The sequence below is a fragment of the Styela clava genome, chromosome 9 (genome assembly GCF_964204865.1).
Source record: "Styela clava chromosome 9, kaStyClav1.hap1.2, whole genome shotgun sequence".
Classification (NCBI taxonomy): Eukaryota; Metazoa; Chordata; class Ascidiacea; order Stolidobranchia; family Styelidae; genus Styela; species Styela clava.
Window position 1 is genome coordinate 2,782,176 of NC_135258.1, and position 21,125 is coordinate 2,803,300.

The 21,125-nt window shown below is 36.1% G+C and overlaps 1 protein-coding gene across 1 annotated transcript; it reads left to right on the forward strand.

Annotated features, from left to right (window-relative positions):
• Positions 1-1,116: 1,116 nt before the first annotated feature.
• LOC120340115 (uncharacterized) lies at positions 1,117-4,608 on the forward strand. The gene is made up of 6 exons (XM_078116262.1): positions 1,117-1,287; positions 1,874-1,947; positions 2,023-2,038; positions 3,079-3,414; positions 3,792-4,000; positions 4,287-4,608. The coding sequence occupies exons 1-6, from the start codon at positions 1,239-1,241 to the stop codon at positions 4,485-4,487; spliced, it is 885 nt and encodes a 294-aa protein (XP_077972388.1). The 5' UTR covers positions 1,117-1,238; the 3' UTR covers positions 4,488-4,608.
• Positions 4,609-21,125: the final 16,517 nt, after the last annotated feature.

Below are 21,125 nucleotides of genomic sequence, written 5' to 3' on the forward strand. Positions count from 1 at the left end.
ATTTCTATTCGGAGACCCCTCTCAGATGTCAAAATAGGCAAGTAATTTACATTTTTTTAACTTTAACTGTCGACTGTCGAAAAACAGCCCAACGGGCAGGCAAATTTAATTTTATTTCATTCCTTTTTGTGTTTGAATTATTGTGATTCACGTTTGATTTGCGCTAGTATTTTATTTGTTAGATGTGTTTTCAATTATTAATATGTTTGGACAAAATTATTTTTCACGAACTGGACTGGAAAAAGGAAATATGTTAATAATAATTTGAATTTTATTGAAATATTATTTTTACTTTGTGTGAATAAAATTATCTTACAAAACATTATCGGTGTATTTTGGAACCTCTCACAAAATATCAAGTCGGGTGTAAGTCGACACTCGAGTATTTTTGGTGCAACTTGACGTTTTTTGCACGCTTCAGCCAGCATTTTTTGATGTTTTTTGACGGAAGTCTCCGCATTTTATCCCGAATAAGAAAAGTTCTTATATAGGAATCTACTTTCATGTTGTTACTTTAGGGGAAAAAGAAGGAAAATTTTAATCTGAACAATATTGAGTTTGGAATCATCTGGCCAACTAGAATTATGTGATTAAACATTGAAGAACCATTGGAAATTAGTCTATGGAATTTCTGTGGCGCCCCGTTTGCCTTGGTGTCCTAACCATGTGTTTTTATTTTGCTAAATGATTAGTCCAGCACTTTGAACCAATCTCGGACGGCGAGGAGTCCAGCAATTCTCCCGCAAATAATTGAACCTGCTGACGCGAGCAGGGGAATCAACAATGAAAGGGCATTCAAGACCAAACGCTTAGCACGATACATCGCGCGTTTAAATTGAAAATTGTTCGTCGGTTGCAATCTATACGCGGAAGCGTTTGAATAATAACCTATGATATCATACACATTACCCTCTATGACAAAATAATATGTATACAATACCTTCAATGCACTCAATGATTGGCCATGTATGATTCATTGATAAACTTTCATAATCCACTGAAATGACATTGAAATTACTCACTTTTTGACAGTGTGGCATTTGAAATACGTATTTAATTTTTGCCCGGGCTCACATTTAGGTCGTTGTATTACAAAGCTAGTTTACCTATGTTTGCTCGAATGTAGCTCTCGGTGAAAAAAGTATTGGAAGAAAAATTACACGCAACCTCTGGGGAGGAGAAGAGTTTTTTTAGGATTCTATTCACAAATTTTGCGAAAGCAATAAAATCAATCTGCAATGAAAGCATTCAAGCTGCTGTTCATGTGCATTGGATTTGGCACGACAGGTGAATTGTTTATTATTGATAATTTTTTGCCGGAATGTGACTGAGCGTCGACTGCTTTTTAAAGTGTTACCCTGTTTTATATCACACCAAAAGCGATTTCGGAGGAATCCCACCCCCGAACAAAATCAAAATTCATAAAAATTCGGGTGATATTCTGAATGTTCACGTGAAAAGCGAATGAACATTTAAGTTAAACGCTGGAGACAAAAAATGTTGTTTTTGTAACCAGTGTCGGACCCACGTTTTCAAATAATCTGCGGTGGAAGTTCTATTTTCATCGAAGTCGGAGTCTTTATTAATTTTCCCGTACATTGAAGACTTATATTTAAATATCAGTGACCCGAGTTTTATTTTCAAATTGCTTGAAGTGGGAGTACTAATATTGAATTCTTCGGAGTTAAGATGTTTGTAATTTTTATCAATCCAATTATATGGTTCATGGAAGAATATAAATTTAATTTTCTGGGATATTGGGTCGTCGGAAATTCTTTGTATGATGCAATTACGCAAAATATTCAATGTTAAAATATATTTATATATCCCCTTTAAACAGTCAGCTTAAATTATTTTATTTTTGCATCTCCAGTCGACATTACTGTGAAAGTTCAATTCAGGGGCAATGCAGTTATGACGTCATACCAATATGAGGAAACGACCACGGTGAGTAATAACGACTTATTTTGGTGATCATTAACCCTTCTTATAGCTGACTCAACTTTACTGTTTTATTTTCAGGCAAAGAATGAGACAGGTGAGTTACGGGTTAACCCACTGCGTTATTCTTTGTTATAAAGTAAATTTAGAGACTGTAATAGCTTTGTGATTTGAGGAATCTAAAACCTTTTAGATGAATTATGCAAACAGAACAGACAGTGTAACAAATATTCAATTTGTAAGCTTGTAAACTATCGCATTTCAAATCCGGCCCCTTGGGTACTTCAATTTGGCTGACCGCTTCCCTAAAATTAAATATTTCAAACAAGGGTGCAATTGTACGTGGGTGCAGATGTACACGGGTGCAAAAGTATGTGGGTGCAAATATACGCGGGTGCAAAAGTACTTGGGTGCAAATGTGCGGGGGTGCAAATGTACGCGAGTGCAAACTGGGTGCAAAGATAATGGAACCGAATATACAGAAAATGGCTCATATGCCGATGAAGATGATCAGTCAAAGATATAACACATTTTTATAAATTACAAATAGTGTTATCACTAATAACAAAATATCTACCACCCCCCAAATTTGGAAATACCCCTCCTAAAATAAGAAGGTGGGGAGCATACTGCGCCTGATGCTGCCACAACTAAACTAAAACCAAATTGTAATGTTTGTAAATGGATTTATCAAGATGACCTTTAAATTTATTTGGAAACGAAGCTTATTGTTTTTTAATTTTGCTTCCATAACACTGTAATATTGTCAATGAAATGTAAATTTTACCGTAAAGCTTTGAATCTTTTTTTTTCACATAAATCGGTTGTGCGCTTTATACGCCGACGCGCCTAATGTATGAATCAGATGGCGTTTTTGCTTTGTTGCCTACACCCAAAATCAGTATCGATACTATGGTGTTTTGAACAAACCGCTGTTTACGTTTTTTTGTTCAATGGGCTTTGTACGGTTAATCGATACTCATTGAAAACTGTCTCGTCTTATATCCCAGTACGCCTTATGTGGCAATAAAACCCAAATATAAGCAATTTATTGTCGGTGCGTCTTATGCTCCCTAAAATACAGTACTCAGCGGTAAAGTAGAAGTTGAAAAACACCGCAATGTTTGTTTTGCTCAGAATTGAGAGAGAAATTGTCTGAAAAGCTGGAAAACGCATTACTGAAGAAACAGATCGATGAAGTTACCATAACAACCAAAGTTTCCTATGGCAACGAGGTTCATTCAACCCAAGTCACCGAGTTTAACGTAACAACTTCAAATGAACTAGATGGCACGACTTTCGTCACCACTACTAATAGTGATAACATCACTAAAGCCGTTACGTCATCTAGCTTCCAAACAGAGAAAGATCGTGACGTCACAACAACGACTGTGATCGAAAACGTTTCCACAACTCGATCAATCACTTCCATTGCTTCCACTAGATCGTCCCAGGAGTCGACTACAGTCACAGGTTTGATATTTTATTTACTCTGAAAGAGAGGAAAGCTTGGACGATTGTATAATGGAATCGCGAGTTAGCCGGTCTATGTCAAACTCGGGTGTGTGTTGTTTACACATTTCTCGCTTTTATGTCCACCATCTCTCCTACGTAATGTCAAACCAGAAAGATTCCGAATTTTTCAAAATTCAGCATCACCTTATGTCTTGAATAAGGTATTAGAACTTTGGGTGTCGCTGCTCGATAACCAGTTTTGCTCCCTTGCAACCTCCCCTGCCCAGTAAAACTACAAATATTTTACTGGGTGGAAAAAATTGTTTGCAGTAGAGGCATTTAAAATAGGATTTAATGAAAAAATATTTATAGGTAACTGACTCAAATTGTTTCAGAATGTGGCGTGGTTTACAAATCCAAATGTTTTCAAGCGTTCGTTTATGATAAATGGAACGTTACAATGAGCACCGCTGAATCTATCTGTAAAAATAAACTGGCTAACATTTATGACGTTACACACTACGACATGCTTCGAGAATATTTACGACCAATGATCCCTGATGGACGATCATGGATTGGTGTTCGTACGGGAATGACTTACAAGGTACGACGAGTCTTATTCATGTCAGTTATGTATCCTTACTTGTATTATTATATATTTTTTTGTATTTCTGGCAACTGTTATTTTCCAAAATGACTGAGCATGAGAATGGATGTCATCATTATAGATGGTTAGGCATCTTCAGTGGCGTCATCTTTTTTTGATGACTCAGCACGATCAATGACGTCATCTTTTATATATAGCAATCAGACTTATTCGTGAATCCAAATTGCAGCAATTAACACCCTCGGTATTGCTACATTTCTGAAAACACATATTATTTCAACAGAACGGTCAGCTGTATGCAACGACGGGCCAAGCTGTATCTCTGCCAACTGAGGTTTGGCATCCTAATTATCCGTCTTCCGCTTCATCGTTCACAACCGCTGTTGTTGATGTCGCTCGAAATCCGAAAAACAAATATCAAGGGATTTTTAATATTCCCCCTTCCAATGTATATCACGGAGCCATTTGTGAAAAGTCTGTTTAACTCTGTTTATTGAATGATTGATAAAAAAAACATTGAAACTGAATTTAAAAGTAATTTCTGTAACCTAATTAATTTACACTTCAACTATTTCCAGGACCGACCCGTAGTTGAACAAGCATTGAATCTTGCCGACTTTTCTTGTGTATTTTGATAAAACTGTATTTTGTTAGTTAGATTTCTACCGCAAAAACAGTTTTTTATTTTATTCCTTATTTCTTAAATAAATTTATTATTTTAACCCAATTCGTTCCTGAGAGGATGATAAATAATCTTGAAATGTGATTCGGTTTTTTCAAATATATATTTCATGTTCAAGACATTTCAAGAAATAATAAAAATTGTTTGATAACTTATATATAATGGCTTAGTATCAGTAACCTCGAAATATTTGATAAAAGTTTAAAATAATATCAATAAAACAAAAGGCAAACTTGTTCCAAAAGCTTAAAATAAAATTAACACTTTTTCATAATCTATAAGTAAATTTTGATTTATTATATAACCAATGAAAGTCTGCAATTCCAAAAAAAATTAGAACTTCGACTCTATTGGAAACTAGCTGAACTCCCACTACACAACTTAGTAAAGATTGTCGTTTTATGCAAATTAGATTCATTGAATAAAACTCGGAATTCAAATTACAAAATATTTAACAAACATTTTTGACCGTGACTTATTTATATCATTACTTTATTATTTCTCAGTATTTGTTTTTTTTATCTCTTTTTAACATTTTTCCCAATATGAATCGCATCCACTTGATTTTTGTAGTGACGCAAACATTGTGTCAGTTTAACTGGTGGAGTAATTTATTTGTTTTTGCTGACGCCATAATTTCTCAGGAGTTACAGTGTTCACTCGAATAACACTCTGCACGCTTTATTACGAAACAATTGAGAATGTTCGAAGGCGACTGCTTGCTCAGACATATCTCGCTTAGTCAGGGATATTTTCGGTACTTTGCTTTCAGATAACGCTTTACTTTTGTAGAAAGAGACGCTCGTTTCGGCGCTTCGGAAGTATATTTACCAGGATGACGCACAACCTGAACCCTAATCTGTACACATACTACGTTCAGGTTGTGCGCCATCTTGGTACACATACTTCGGGAGCACCCTCGTTTCTTTGTAAATAAGTTGACTTGGTTGAATTTTTTGTTTTGACATTAAGATTGTTGCGCGCTAGGCACGATCGAATAATGTTGATTAGGGTTTCTTTATATATAGGCCTGATTTAATGTCTTGTAAGCTGGAGATATATTAGCATGGTTAATATCTTACCGTCAGTGTAATAAGTTAATGCGTTTTGAGTTTTGACACAAAGCAATCCCATACCTATGTAAATAAAATTGTAGCTGATGGAATGGCGGTGTCCTATGAGCTGGCTAAATATTAGCGTGGTTAATATTTTACCGTTAATGTAACGAGTTCGTGTGTTAAAAGTTTTGACAAAAAACAATCCCATAACTTTCTGAAGAAAACTATTCAAATTTATTGTCACACCTACTTTAAACTAATTCAGTGAGAAATTTTCAGGTCGCTTCTTTTCCGACTACTTCTTCCAAATAAGCTTTAATGGAAGACAGTGGCAGGATGCATACCATTGTTTCAATAGGTAGCTAAATTTAACTAACACAGAAATCACCTATCAAGAAATTCTTACTCAAGGATAGGGTTACCATATTTTTGTGACGCCAAAGCGGGACGACTCCAAACCCAATAGCTGTGATTTTTTCAACTTTAAATTTACCGATTTTACATCAGAGTTCATGCGCTGTCTGTCTAAATATCGCTTAGAGTTCGAAAAATAGAAAGTAATTTACGTTAACGTTATGCGCCCTTTTGGCGTACGGAGCTTACACGTAACAAATTGTAGCGATTAAAACAACGAAACAAACAAAACCACGCATCCACCTTGAGTAGGTAGGTTACACAGCAAAAACAGTTTCGAGAACATGCTAATTGGTATTGTTCGTGTATTGTGGTGGGTTTGGCTGACCGGTCGGGACGCCGGGACAAGACGTTGAAAAGGGACTGCCCCGCCTAAATCGGGACGTATGGTAAGCTTACTCAAGAAGAATTATAAAATCAAGACTGCATTTCTCAGATATATGGACACGAAATCATGAAGATTCTTGTCCTTCCAAATAATAGTAGCTTTTTATATATCGTTAGGTGGCGCTGTAGGGCCTTGTTCGAAGCGGAATGCGTAAATAGGACACTTTTCACTGGTCACTTATGATTCGTTCAGGAATATTTGTCCAAAAAATGGAATCTGTATGAAATTAAGACCTACAAAATCTTAGGTTGCGCTCAATCCTAATTTATTATTATCAATCACTAAACTCAGTTCAAAACTCGATTCTGAGCTAGCTAGGACTGACAACAGAGCATACATGAAGCCAAATGAGCGTTAATAAATTATTGAAGATATTTCAGCTTCGGGTTGTAGAATATGAAACAAGATTTACCTATTTATTCCGGGGAAGAGAAAAGCCGATAACACGACTCAATCATATGACGTACCACGACTTCTCGCCTGGTTACCAGTCTAGTCGGCCAGTTATTTGTTTCAGATGCATGAATTTAAAGGGTTGAGCCGTAACCGACCAGCAGTCACGTGAGCCGCCCTTTCCCGGCGAGGAGTCCAGTAATCCCCTCGCACGTGATTGTCCCCCACTGGATTCGAACCTGCGAACCCACGCAGAGTACTTTTTGTCCAGTCAAGCTTTTGCGCCTATTTTCGAGCTTAGATAAAAAAAATTTGTTCAAAAACACAATTATAAGTTGATAGCTAAATGACAATAGAGTTTGGAACAGCAAATGGTCTTAATCGGCTTTTAAATAGCATTCACTATATGGCGCTAGTGATCTGCCATATAGACAGAAGGTTTGAAATTGAGATGGGTGTGCAAATCACAATTTGAATGAACTTCTCCGAAGAGGGATAATAGGCTGCCATTCAGAAAGCAGGTTAGAAATAGGGTTGAGCACGTGTTCAAAATCGCCGTTTGAATGACTTTGTTCCTTGGTGGTAACTGACTCAGATGACCGTAAATGGTCGTATTTTTACCTCCCAGCCATACCGAAAACTATTGTTTCACTTACTACTTATCGATTAATCGGTAAGTATGTTGATAGGTATTTGTCTGTCTGTATGTCTGTTCGTCTGTTAGATGCACGCGATATCTCACGGAAGCGAGATTGAATCTGCTCCAGATTTTGCATGTGCATTCATCTTATCTCGGACCAGAAGCCTATTGATTTTGGATAAATTATGTCGTATAATTAGCGAGTTATTAATTAATTAGTGATGGGACACAAGGTGTCACTATGGAGTAAGAGCGCTGTTTTGGGGGATCTCCTAACTTTCGATCAATAAGTCTTCGGTCTCTGACCGATATTCTCGTTTTTTTATGTAAGTATGTTGATAGGTATTTGTCTGTTTGTCTGTTAGATGAACGCGATATCTCAAGAAGGCGAGGTTGAATCTGCTCCAAATTGCATGTGCATTCATCATATCTAGGACCAGAAGCCTACTGATTTTGGATAAATTATGTCGCATAATTAGCGAGTTATTAATTAATTAGTGATGGGACACGCGGTGTCACTATAGAGTCATGAATCGAAACCGCAATTTCGATCGATAAATCTTCGGTCTCCGACCGATATTCTCGTAAATTATATTATGTGTTTTCTGGTTGACGAAATAATAAGTTCTCTCTCTCGTAGAAGGCCATTGGACAGCCATCTATACAGCAGGCTAGGAATGGATCCTAATTGCATTCTGACTAGGCTTCCATCGGGTTGGCTTATAAATAGGATGCAGGGAATGGATATGTGGTGCCAATTGCCACTTAAATGATCTCTTCCGTATGGAGATATCGATCTACTATTTAAAAAAATTATGGTCTTTACTATAAAGACTATTAGATTGTCATATACTACACCACTATTATATATGCTATACTCACTCAAGGGCTTCGGGTACATATTTTTAAATGGAATTGCATTTTTTTGTTCATTGAACAAAATAACTAAAATAAATATTAGTATAAATCAGCTCAAAATTATGCATCGGATATGGGAGCCAAAATATATCACAGGTAAAATTTCAAATGAATTATGGAACATCTACATCGATTTCAGAGAATACCGCAGCTGAAGATTTGAGTTGTATTTATCGTTTTCAATGTTATATGTTAGATTCATGTAAAGTGTGTCATGTTGTTCATATCGTGTAATCTAATGTTAATTTTTAGTACTTCTTTAGTATGTGAACCAATATGCCGGATACCGGAACGTAGTATGTGTACCAGGTAGTATGTGTAATCGCAAGTATGTTGATAGGTATTTGTCTGTCTGTATGTCTGTTCGTCTGTTAGATGCACGCGATATCTCACGGAAGCGAGATTGAATCTGCTCCAGATTTTGCATGTGCATTCATCTTATCTCGGACCAGAAGCCTATTGATTTTGGATAAATTATGTCGTATAATTAGCGAGTTATTAATTAATTAGTGATGGGACACAAGGTGTCACTATGGAGTAAGAGCGCTGTTTTGGGGGATCCCCTAACTTTCGATCAATAAGTCTTCGGTCTCTGACCGATATTCTCGTTTTTTTATGTAAGTATGTTGGTAGGTATTTGTCTGTTTGTCTGTTAGATGAACGCGATATCTCAAGAAGGCGAGGTTGAATCTGCTCCAAATTGCATGTGCATTCATCATATCTAGGACCAGAAGCCTACTGATTTTGGATAAATTATGTCGCATAATTAGCGAGTTATTAATTAATTAGTGATGGGACACGCGGTGTCACTATAGAGTCATGAATCGAAACCGCAATTTCGATCGATAAATCTTCGGTCTCCGACCGATATTCTCGTAATTTATATTATGTGTTTTCTGGTTGACGAAATAATAAGTTCTCTCTCTCGTAGAAGGCCATTGGACAGCCATCTATACAGCAGGCTAGGAATGGATCCTAATTGCATTCTGACTAGGCTTCCATCGGGTTGGCTTATAAATAGGATGCAGGGAATGGATATGTGATGCCAATTGCCACTTAAATGATCTCTTCCGTATGGAGATATTGGTCTACTATTTTAAAAAATTATGGTCTTTACTATAAAGACTATTAGATTGTCATATACTACACCACTATTATATATGCTATACTCACTCAAGGGCTTCGGGTACATATTTTTAAATGGAATTGCATTTTTTTGTTCATTGAACAAAATAACTAAAATAAATATTAGTATAAATCAGCTCAAAATTATGCATCGGATATGGGAGCCAAAATATATCACAGGTAAAATTTCAAATGAATTATGGAACATCTACATCGATTTCAGGGAATACCGCAGCTGAAGATTTGAGTAGTATTTATCGTTTTCAATGTTATATGTTAGATTCATGTAAAGTGTGTCATGTTGTTCATATCGTGTAATCTAATGTTAATTTTTAGTACTTCTTTAGTATGTGAACCAATATGCCGGATACCGGAACGTAGTATGTGTACCAGGTTAGGTTGGGCCATAATTTTAATCCCGATCCTAACCCAAACCTGGTACGCATACTACGTCCCTGTGTCCGCCATCTTGGAGTACCAAATTTTGAATACCACCACAGGATTGACGGCTGGTTACAGCTATCATAAACCAATTTTTTCTGCAAAGCCTCCCCTCCCTGTCCCCGCCCAATTTAATAATAACAAAAAAACGAAAACAGGAATGTAAAGTATTGTTTTCTCGTAATTAATAACACGCTTCATAATTGTGACAAACAATCGTGGGAGGGAAAACATTATTTAATGGCGGGAATAAATCTCTGAACATTTGTTCATTGTTATATTGTTTTTAAACAATAAACATTGTTAGCAAATACACAAAGAAGTGAATCAATTTACAAGCCGACAATTGTAATTTAATTATGACGTAATATTTCATTTGTTACTAGCGCGTGGGATTGGGAACAAACAATACACTCGGTAAAAGAAACGAAAATTATCTCGAATTTCAAAGTATTTAGTATTTGTTATAAATGAAACCTCCACTCAGATTTCAGACTAGCTCAGTCTGGCCGCCTGCTTTATTTAAGACTCCTTCCCGATGGCCACATTATCAATTATTTACGCAGGAGAGTAAATATATGTTGGTGTTAAGCGAGACTATCTACTTTCTTCTAGCATTATATGCCTTTACGCTGATTGATCCGTATAATTCAAGGATTTTATATTAGAATAAAGATGATTGCTAGTGTACAGAAATAGATTTGTGTTAGTGTGCTACCTCGTGTAAAGAGATAATGTTATCTATTTTATTGATGTAGATAAATTTTTAGTTGTGTTTTTTTTGCTACGAAGATATGCTCAAATAAACTTATTCAGTAGTGAAAGAGACTTACAGAGAAGCCATAACTTTTGTGCAAAACGTTCTAAATTTCTGAAACCATTGGCTACAATCAACAAAAGTTTAAATGTATATAAAACTAAAGGTATGGGCAACCACTTTGCAAAGATTTACTGAAAATGTAGAAAATTATGATAGTAAATTACGAGTTATTGGATACCGACTTAGTGGTTAATTGGGGTGCTCTATAGACATCGTATTTCCATATTTAAGGCATCTACTCAAATTGTGTACAGCTCGTAAAGTGAGTATTATGCGAAGACTTGACTTGAAGTTGATTGCTTTCGAATTTTTAGCTTAATTGAAAAATGGTGATATACGTGCCAAGATTAGTGTATAGTTTATTTTAAAAACTCTGAAATTATTATTTCAACTTCGTTCCTAATTGCAAAGCTATAATATATGTGAAGGGAAACTACTCCCGACATATTTATTGCTTTTCATTTATTTTAAACCACATTGTGCGTGATTTTTATCGATGAAGTGCGTCTCTCATAAATACTGTTATAAAAGTTCAGTTAAATTACCCTAATGCAAGAATTTTTAACCTACTCATCAACAAAGTTTGGCCATCCCTTAAATATAGTCAGTCTTAAGCGTCATTAGAATGATATATTTCAAAGAGCTTATAGGGCTGCCATATAGCCAGTGGACTGAATTTTACGGCGGATATACAAGACGTGTTTTGCCAATCAATTTCAAACTTTTACGTTCTCTAAATTATTTCAAGTATTTCCATCCCAAATGAAAATTGCTTAAATATGTACCAATATCTGTATAATATTATCATAAAAACTCTAAAAACATTCCCTTAACGCCATTTTCAATTATAAAGATGGATACACTATTATTCGAATCACCCCGACATATTGATAGCTTTTTATTCATCAAACCGCATTGTGCGAGATTTTTCTGACAGATGAAAATGTGTCAACCACCGCAGATATATTGTTATAAAAGTTCACTGTGTAGTTCAAACTTTATTATTACTATGTTATTTAAGATACATCTATCTCAAATTAAAAAATGCTCTAATATGTTCAATTGTAATATGTTATTGTATAATATAATATTCATTATCAAAATTATAGAAACGTGATTAACTTTGCCCCTATCGCAAAGCATACAGCAGCGAAACTACCCCCGACATATTCATCGCTTTTTATTATCTTAAACCACACTCTGCCTATTTGATTAACTTTATTCCAATTACAAAGCTGAGTATAGAATATGAGGTAAAACCATCCCCGACATATTGATTGTTTTTTATTTATCTTAAACCGCATTGTACGCGACTTTTATTACAGTTGAAGCCTGTCACCCACCGCACGAATACTGTGATGAAACTTCCGTTGAATCACCCTAATTTATTGTCAATCAAACTGTTATGTTATCAATAATATTTCAAGTATCTCTGAATAATCAAATATGTACCAATATCGGAATAATATTTTTTTATAAAAACTCTGAGCATTCACAATTTTTACCTCTCAATAAAAATATTTTGTCATCTCTGATATAGTCTCTATTCTAAAATGAGCTTATTGGGCTGCCCTATAGACAGCGGAATTTTACGGCGGCAACACAAAACGTGTAGTGTCTATCGCGTTCCAAAACTTTAATATAATTAAAATATGTTTATTATTGAATATTTCCCAAATGAGAAATGTTTAATTTTGTGCCAACATCTGTTTAATATTCATTATAAAAACTCCTTTCCTTTAGGTAACTTTGCTCCATTTACAGAGCTGGGTATATATTATTAATCGAAACCACCCCCGACATATTGATCGCTCCCTTTTTATTTATTTTAAACCGCATTGTGCGTGATTTTTATGACAAACGAAGTATGTCACCCACCGCATATATAGGTTCAGTTAAATTACCCTAATGTAGAATTTTTGCAGTTTTTGACCTACTCATTAAAAAGCTTTGCCGTATCTGATATACAGCCTCAGTCGGTATTTGAATGACCTTTCGAGTATGTGAGCGGAATTTTTAGGGCGGCTACAAAATATTTTTACTGTCAATCAAGCTCAAACTTTTATGTTCTTAATTAATGTTATTCCAGGTATCTCTATCCCAAATAAAAAATTCTTGGATATGTGTCTCCGTATAATATTTTTTCATAAAAACTCTTAAAACGTTCTTTAGACTTCATTCCCTAATTGCAAAGCTGGATATATAATATGAATTGAAACCACCCCCGACATATTGATTAATTTTTTATTTATCTTAAACCACATTGCTCGTGATTCTTATGACAAATGAAGTATGTCAACCACCGCATGAATACTGTCATAAAAGTTCAGTTAAATTAAGGAATCTTTGCCGTTTTTGGCTTATTTATTAAAAACATTGTTGTCATATCTGTCATACAGTCTCAATCGCCAACCATCATTCATCAATGGCTGCCATATATAGGCAGATGAAAAGCCATTTATTTTATACCGAGTACGAGTGTGAGTACAATGACAGATGAATTGAAGCCCCCTCTTTCGCCCGCAATCGTATTAAATTAAAGTATATTATCCTGCTGCTACTAATACTAATTTCCTGATGCATTTTGTTGGGGGAGGAGTCAGGGTGTGTCATTTGTGTGTGATAACGTCATCAAAATAAAACTTTGAGTTGTTGTGTTTTTGAGTCGAAATCGACAAAACTACGGTACTGTAAAACAGAGGAGTGCAACCTTTAATAAAGGAGGGTCAGATACAAATAACTGGGTGAAACCACGGGCCACATCTTTTGGCTTTCTAGTAGTTGCAGGCACAAAAATTTAGGGCATTTCACGTCATAGGTATATAGGCTTCGCAACGCACAGGTATTGAAATTATTCGCACGTACCGGATAAAACTCGTTTAATGGGCGTACACGATTCACAATTGGCACTTCTCCACAGGACGCACAACTTTTTCTTGGGGGCCGCATTTGGCCCGCGGACCGCAGGTTGCACGCCCTTGCTGTAAAAGATTAGATACCCCTACTACTCGTAATTAGGGATGGGGGAATCGAGTCCGGATTCGATTACAGAATCGATTCTTCGCGGAATCGACTAGAATAGATTCCGATGCATTGGAATCGATTCTCGAGGTTAAAACTTGGATTGAAAAGAATGTGTAAAGTTTTGTGGCAATTTCTTCGCATGTGTGTATAAACTGCTTCACGGCTATGTTGAGTTGCTACGACGACGCAAACTTCACTAAATATAATATTTCGATATAAGGCTTTAACGTTTATTTATTTTAAAAATCTCTGTGAGTTCTGAGGGATTCGTTTTTTTTTGTGCGATTTTGTTTCCTGTGACAGATCGAATACCCATTCTACTTAGTTTCGGCTTTCTTGGCAGTTCAGAATTTGAACATCGCTCGCTCTCTTGTTTGACTTCATATGGTATATTGCTTAGGTGTTTTCGGTAAGATATGTCGAGGAATCGAGATTCATAATCGAGAATCGGAATCGAAAATTTAGGAATCGGATAAGAATCGAATCTTTGTAAGTACACATTCTTGGCATCCTTACTTGTAATATGGTATTTAAATCACCCATATGCTATGGAAGATTTAACATTTTATGATTTTGTTAATACGAAACTGTTTAGCTGCCTCCCGAGAGATGTCGAGTGATGTGTATTAAGTGATACCACTTTAGACTATTGATTTATTAATGTTGACATTTCTATCGCTGTTTAACCCGATATAAATATTTTATTTCTCTATACTGTCGTGATTGGTCCATAGAAAATGAGTGACGTTGAGACCACGCCCATATATGGTTCATTTATCGCAGATTGGCTTTATGGTACATAACCCAATAGAAATAATTTTTCGCAACAGTAATTCGTAAATATCAAATGAAGCCGATAATATCATGTTATATCGCTTATCTGTCTTTGACAAAAAGGATGCATATTTGGCGTTTGCTTTTTAAATGACTTTAGAGAGAGATAAATATGCGCATTTTTGGGTGAGCGAACACGTACTACTTCTTTTATCAATACCTTTCCATCTAAAATCTGTACGCTTCAAGCTTTACCTAAGGTTTCGTTTGTCCTCCGGATTCTATAATCGGTTTTATTCATTTTGTTTTTATAAATTATTTTATCGCCTATTATGCTGATTATGGAGTCGAAATAAACGTATACTTAAATAACATAGTAGAATGGTAGCTCAGTTGTCGTATGATTAGCGCATATGCCATGACTCTATTGACACCACATGTTAGGCATATTAGCCCTGGTCCTGGGTCTGTACGATTATTGAATTGTTACTGCTCAGTAGTTTTCGAGTCTGTCTGCAAAATTTATTCATTTATGTTTGTACAATTCTACATAACCGTGATTGGTCCGTATAACATGATTGACGTTGAGACCACGCCCATCTATGGTTCATTATTCGCAGCTGAGCTTAATGACACTATCTAATAAAATTATTTTCCAGCGACATATTATATCAGATTATCAGGTATCTAACTATTGTACATATCATCGTTGTGTCGTACTTCGTTGTCTTGTGTATTTTACTGAGTTTTATATGTATATTTCATGTCTGTTGAATCTGAAGTGAATCTCTACTGGTATGAATATATTGCTCATCTGTCCGTAAGCAACAGGATGGATATGCGGTGTTATTCGCTGTTTGAATGAGTAAATATGAATTGAAGATACTGCTGCGAGGAATATACAGTGCGTTCATAAATTCTTATCACAATTGGGGGTAAATTATTGAAATGTCAATTGATGATTTTAAATATTTATTTATTTATATACATTATTTATATATTTAGCAGGAATAGATAGACACATATGCTACTATTTGCTATTTGAAAGACCTCCGAGACGAATGAATAGGCGCAATTTACTGATAGAACGTATGGGGTTAGCTAAGTAAAACAGTGACCGTACATTTAAACCCATGTGTATATCCGCGGGTTCAATCTATATGCGGGTGCGAAAACCCATTGGTTAGGGTTAGTATGAGTTCAAATATCCGCAAAACAAAAAAAAATTCATAGATGCAATAGTATGCAGGTGCAATTGTCGTGAGTTCAAATGTACCTGGGTTCAAATATACGGGAACCAAGTAAAACAGTAGCCTAGTGATCTAGACAAGAGGTTCTTAAACCTTTGTTCTTGTGGAGCCCGTGTAGAGGTTGACTAGTATTTACGGAGCCCCACGATAAATTAAATATCCATTCCATAAATTAGTAATTATCCATTTTGGGTTAGGAATGCAGATAGTGCTGAAAATTCAAATTTTCAAATTATTCCAAACTCGAACTCCAACTGGAACTCCAATTTCTTATTATCTTTGCATTAGTGGGATGGGAATTGTCCAAAAATTTTAAATGTAGTTATGTTTTATCGTTGTTTACATTTCCTTCGCATACTGAGCATTTATTATTCAGTGATGTTTCGCAAAAAGAGGTGGGCACGATTGTCCACCATTTCACTCAAGGTGTAAAAAATGGGGAGGCAATGACGAACCAGAAAAGCTCTGGTTAATAGTAACACCCTAAATATTATTAGATATCAGTGACTGTTGTATTCGGCCTTGCTCGGATCGGAAGGCATGAATAAGTGTCAAGTCATATAGAACTGTTCCCTTATATCAAATACAAAGTGTTCCCACGAGTTAAAATAACAGCAAAGTTGGGTGAGATAACGAAATTCATTAGTCACAGGATAAATTTGGGAGAAAAATTAATATAAAAGAATTATAATCTTCCAGCGGCGGCATCAACCCTTTTTAAGCACTAAAAATTTGAAATTGATTAGTCCGTTAGTTGTGGAGAAACTGATATTTTCACACAGGAACAACTATAATAATTATAACGGTCCATTTGTATACTCCGTGTCCAAAAAAAAATAACGCTAAACCCCATTCCTCATCTCCCGTGGTTAGTTTCCATAAGTAGAATGCTATTGATTATTCCTGTGTGAAAGTAGCGTCTGCGGCATGCGTTGTACGTGAGTCAGCACTCGAGTAGCTGGGGCATTTCGCTGACTCACAATGAGCGCTTGTCACTTGAAAACTCAAACTCTGTTGCGTCACAATCTTTGCGTCTTCGATTGATGACAAATATCGTCTGCGGTCGTTAATTACTGCGACGATTTCACAATCACCAAAGGCTGCGGAAAGAGCTTTTCTCTTGTCGGGTGTAGGATAGACTTTATGGGATACGAAGCGTGGACTTACTTATGGATCGTTTTGTCATATGTTGTTTGTATTTTCCTTCTTATTGATATGAAAACGCTTGTTACGCATTTCTCTTACTTAGACCAATTGCTTTGAAATTATCAGTAGTTAAAGATTGCGCTCGAAGGCTATTACTTTTATTTATTTCAGAAAATTTTTGTGGCTCTATGGGTTAGGAGTCGTGAGAATTGTCGTACCTGGTAGTCTACTGTGACAGATTGCTTCACTTGTTTACTTCGTTCTAGCTTTCACGTCCATGCATTTGAGCTTCCGCTATTTTTATAAGGTGTTCTTACGCCTTCATTCTAAAAAAGCCTCAGTCCGTGCATTCACTAATATGTAATAAGGTACTATACTCAAGAAGACTCGAATATTTTCAGATCTGCATTCCCTACTCATTTCATTCACGCTGGGGAGGGGAAAAGGGGCGTAGTCAGGAATTTTCAAAGGGGGGGGGGGGGGTTCTGAAATTTATATTTGCCAAGTTAGATCGAAACAACTAGCGGGTCCGGCCAAACGCCGAAAACGTGTGTTTTCATGAGTTTTGTTTTCTAAAAAACGTTTCAAGCTACGGAAAATTGCTAACGATACAGAAAAATGCTTTCATTTTCTTTACATTTTAAAAGGGAAGGGGGGGGGGGGGGGGGGGCATACCACGATAACATAGCCAGGTGCAATATAACCATTAGGCCAACGTTACCCAACCGAGAGGAAATTATTCTTCAGGGAGGTGTTTTGTTGCTTTGAGAGAGGACATATTGCATTGTATTTGGCTAGTATAATTAATACTGTTTAGATAGTTATTAGTAGTACAGTATTACATATCAATAGTACATATTATTACTTTTCTCCACAACTTATGCACCGATAGATTTCAAATTTTTAGTAGTTGAAGATGAAAAAGTGGCCACAAGACTAATATTTTGTCTGATTCCTACGCGTCCAATATTTAGTCGAAATTTGCTGTTTAATTTAAATTTGTGAGAAACCTTTTATAAGTCATCACTTATTTTCAAATATAGCTCAAATGTGACTGACAGTGAGATATTTAAAAATAGCTATTTCGTTTTTGCTTTGTCTATTATTTGTGGAGTAATAAACCATTAGAATTCAATAATAACATTAAATAAAATGGCCGCTCTTTCAACGTCAAAGCATCGTTTCTTTAAACAAGGCCGAGTAATCCACAACGGCGGTATATGTGACACACTATTTCAGTTACCCCTTGACTAGTCATCAAGCTGGAGTGATGTCAAGTGGCCATTTAGGTATGAAAGTGGTTCCGAGTACTTTTACGTGTCATTTCTGATGTATCTGTCGTAAACTAAGTTGATACTGTTAATAAAAAAGTATATTTTTCCAAAATATATCTGTTATTGCTACCTCGAGTTATGTATTGACGATAAAAATCATTCCATGACGACTTTTGGATAGTAACACTTTCACAGCATAATTCTGAATATTCACTTTTTGTTCCTTTTCCAGTTATCCCATTTCACTAAATTTACCCCGCCACGTTTTTATATAACAAATTAGTAGTCCTTCAGATAGGTTTGGGAATGATTTCCTAACCCAAGCCCTAACTGAGTATTCATATAATAGTGGGGGATGACTGCAAAAAGTTCGGATTTTTTCACTCGAAAATTCAATATTTGTGTAAAATATACTTTATAAGTTCTTAAATCGCATATGTCACTTTAAAAAGTCGAGTCGGCTTGAACGGCAAACTTTGGAACCTTCTGTTTGGACGTTTCGCAAACAGAACTCTTACAGCGTCAGGTAATTTTCACCATACGAGATTCGAAAAAGTTACTAAAGTAAACAATGTCTGACAGAATATCATACAGGTATTGTTACATGATAATAGCTGGTAAATCTGTCTATTCCGCGCGCGGGTATTTGTATTGTTGCAACACAATACCCTCGAAGTGAAGACGCGCCAAAGCAACAAATAATAGTTGTTTTTCGATTTTATTGTTAATAGTTTGAAGAGGCGCTTGCGTTTTAGACAGGTGTAATTTATAGACTACACTACTGTATACGAGTTATCACTATAGCATTTAATAGCGTGATCACATGACTGACTCTGTATAAAGTTTTTTTAGAATTAAAGGCGCGCTGGTTTCGTGCAGATGTATTAGTGTTAGTATTTAGGATAAATTATGGTAATTCGCAGTCGCAAAGCGTAGGCTACTGCTTTACGGCATTAGTCATTTGACTTCAACGTCCATATAGCTGAGCATTTCTCACTTGTTTCATTGCAGAATTCAGTCTTGACATCTTGAGCCAGAAACAAGCTTCTACCGCTCCCAATATTATTGTAAACTGGCTAAGATACACCTTCCAGGCGAGAAGCCAAAACTAACAATAACACAGGTTATTATTGTTATTGTTAGAAAGCTGTACACGCAATGTGTTCGATGGTTGTAGAAAAAATAGGTGAGGGGGTGTGGCGTTTTTTTTTTTTGGGAGAGCTAAAACTAACAATAACATAGGTTATAATTATTTTTGTTGGCAACCACATTCTGCGCAAAGTTTTCGAGGGCTGTAGAAATGGGTGTTGTGTTCCCTTTTGTTTTGAGTGTTATTACTGCTCTGATTGGTCCCACCAAAGCACGAAGTTGTCGTTTGCCCCGTTGGTACCATGCAAGGGAGAGTCAACTTTTCGTTTCTGGGAGAAGCGTCTGTTTATGTTTTTAAGTCTTCAAGATGATTATCATCTGTTTGATTAAAAATAAATTCGCAGTCGAAACTCGCGATTTTTAGCGTATTTGATGATGTGTTAAAGTGTTCAAGGACATATAGAGAAAGCTTCGACATAATTTCATAAATGTTTCACGCTCAGCAGCATATAGATGGTGAGGTTCAACTTGTCTGCTAGAGTACTTGTTTATTACAAGATGCTATTTTGCCGGGAACGGTCATCAACTACTATCTTTAATCGTTACTTTAGCCAGTGTAAAATGTCACACATCCTATTTTAGCTTTGTAAAATCTACTTCGGATATTTATTAGGCGTTCTCATGATTTCACTACAAACAAGGGTCTGTACTAGCTTACATTGACTATGCAAAAAAGCTGATATTTTCGGGAGGAGTATAATCTTCCAGGTCTGGTATTATCTGTTTGATTTATTACGGTACCGTTCCCTACGTGTCGCGCCTGAAGTATATAACGGCTGAAACTCGTTGACTGTTTCTAATTGTCTGCTGGAATATTTGTTTACTGCGAAGTGGTTGTTTACCACGAGGTGCTAGTTTTTCGACAACGGCCATAAGCTATTATAAAATGTCACACATCCTATTCGATTCCAACTTTGTAAAATCTGCGTCGGATGTTAAGCAGCCGTCCTCACGCTTTTACAAACAAGACTCGTTATGAGCGCTCACTGGTTACGCGAGGAGGTGTTTATTATTCTTAGGAAAACAAGATACTCATCGGTTCCGTATTGCCTACTCGATTTATTACGGTACGAATCGCAACGTCCCGCGCTTGACAGAGTATAAAATCTCCAAATTCTTCGACTGTTTCTACTTGTCTGTTGGAGTACTTGTTTACTACGAGGTGTTATTTTGTCGAGAACGGTCATCAACTAACATTTTTCATTTTGGCGTTAAATGTCGAGGGGAGCGTTGAATTTGTATCGATGGAAGCAAATCTACGGGGGAGGTATTTTCACAGGTGGAACATATTAAATAGGATCAGTTTGAAACAATAATCTCTTTAATGAAAGTTAAATTCCAATTGGGCCAGGGCTTCTTGCCATCGTATGCAAAACTTTCCTGTTCCGTACGCGGCAAGGTATTGAAATGATAAAAATAGATCGCGAACGGTTTACTCGACTAACGGAACTACTCGATTTATCACGATACGGTTCCCAACGTCCCGTGCTCGGCAAGATTTGAAATGGCAAAAGTCTTCATGCTTGTCTGTTGAAGTACTTGCTTAATGTATTGATGGAAGGAAATTTCATGAGAAACTGTTTGATTGGGAATTTTCCCAGGTGTTTGATTTGAATACTATTCCCA

Excerpts from the sequence above, each read along its gene's own strand:
- LOC120340115 (XM_078116262.1), top strand. The coding sequence starts at position 1,239 with ATGAAAGCATTCAAGCTGCTGTTCATGTGCATTGGATTTGGCACGACA. Across the intron at positions 1,288-1,873 it reads CATTGGATTTGGCACGACAG|TCGACATTACTGTGAAAGTT; the intron begins GTGAATTGTTTA and ends TTGCATCTCCAG. Across the intron at positions 3,415-3,791 it reads GGAGTCGACTACAGTCACAG|AATGTGGCGTGGTTTACAAA; the intron begins GTTTGATATTTT and ends AAATTGTTTCAG.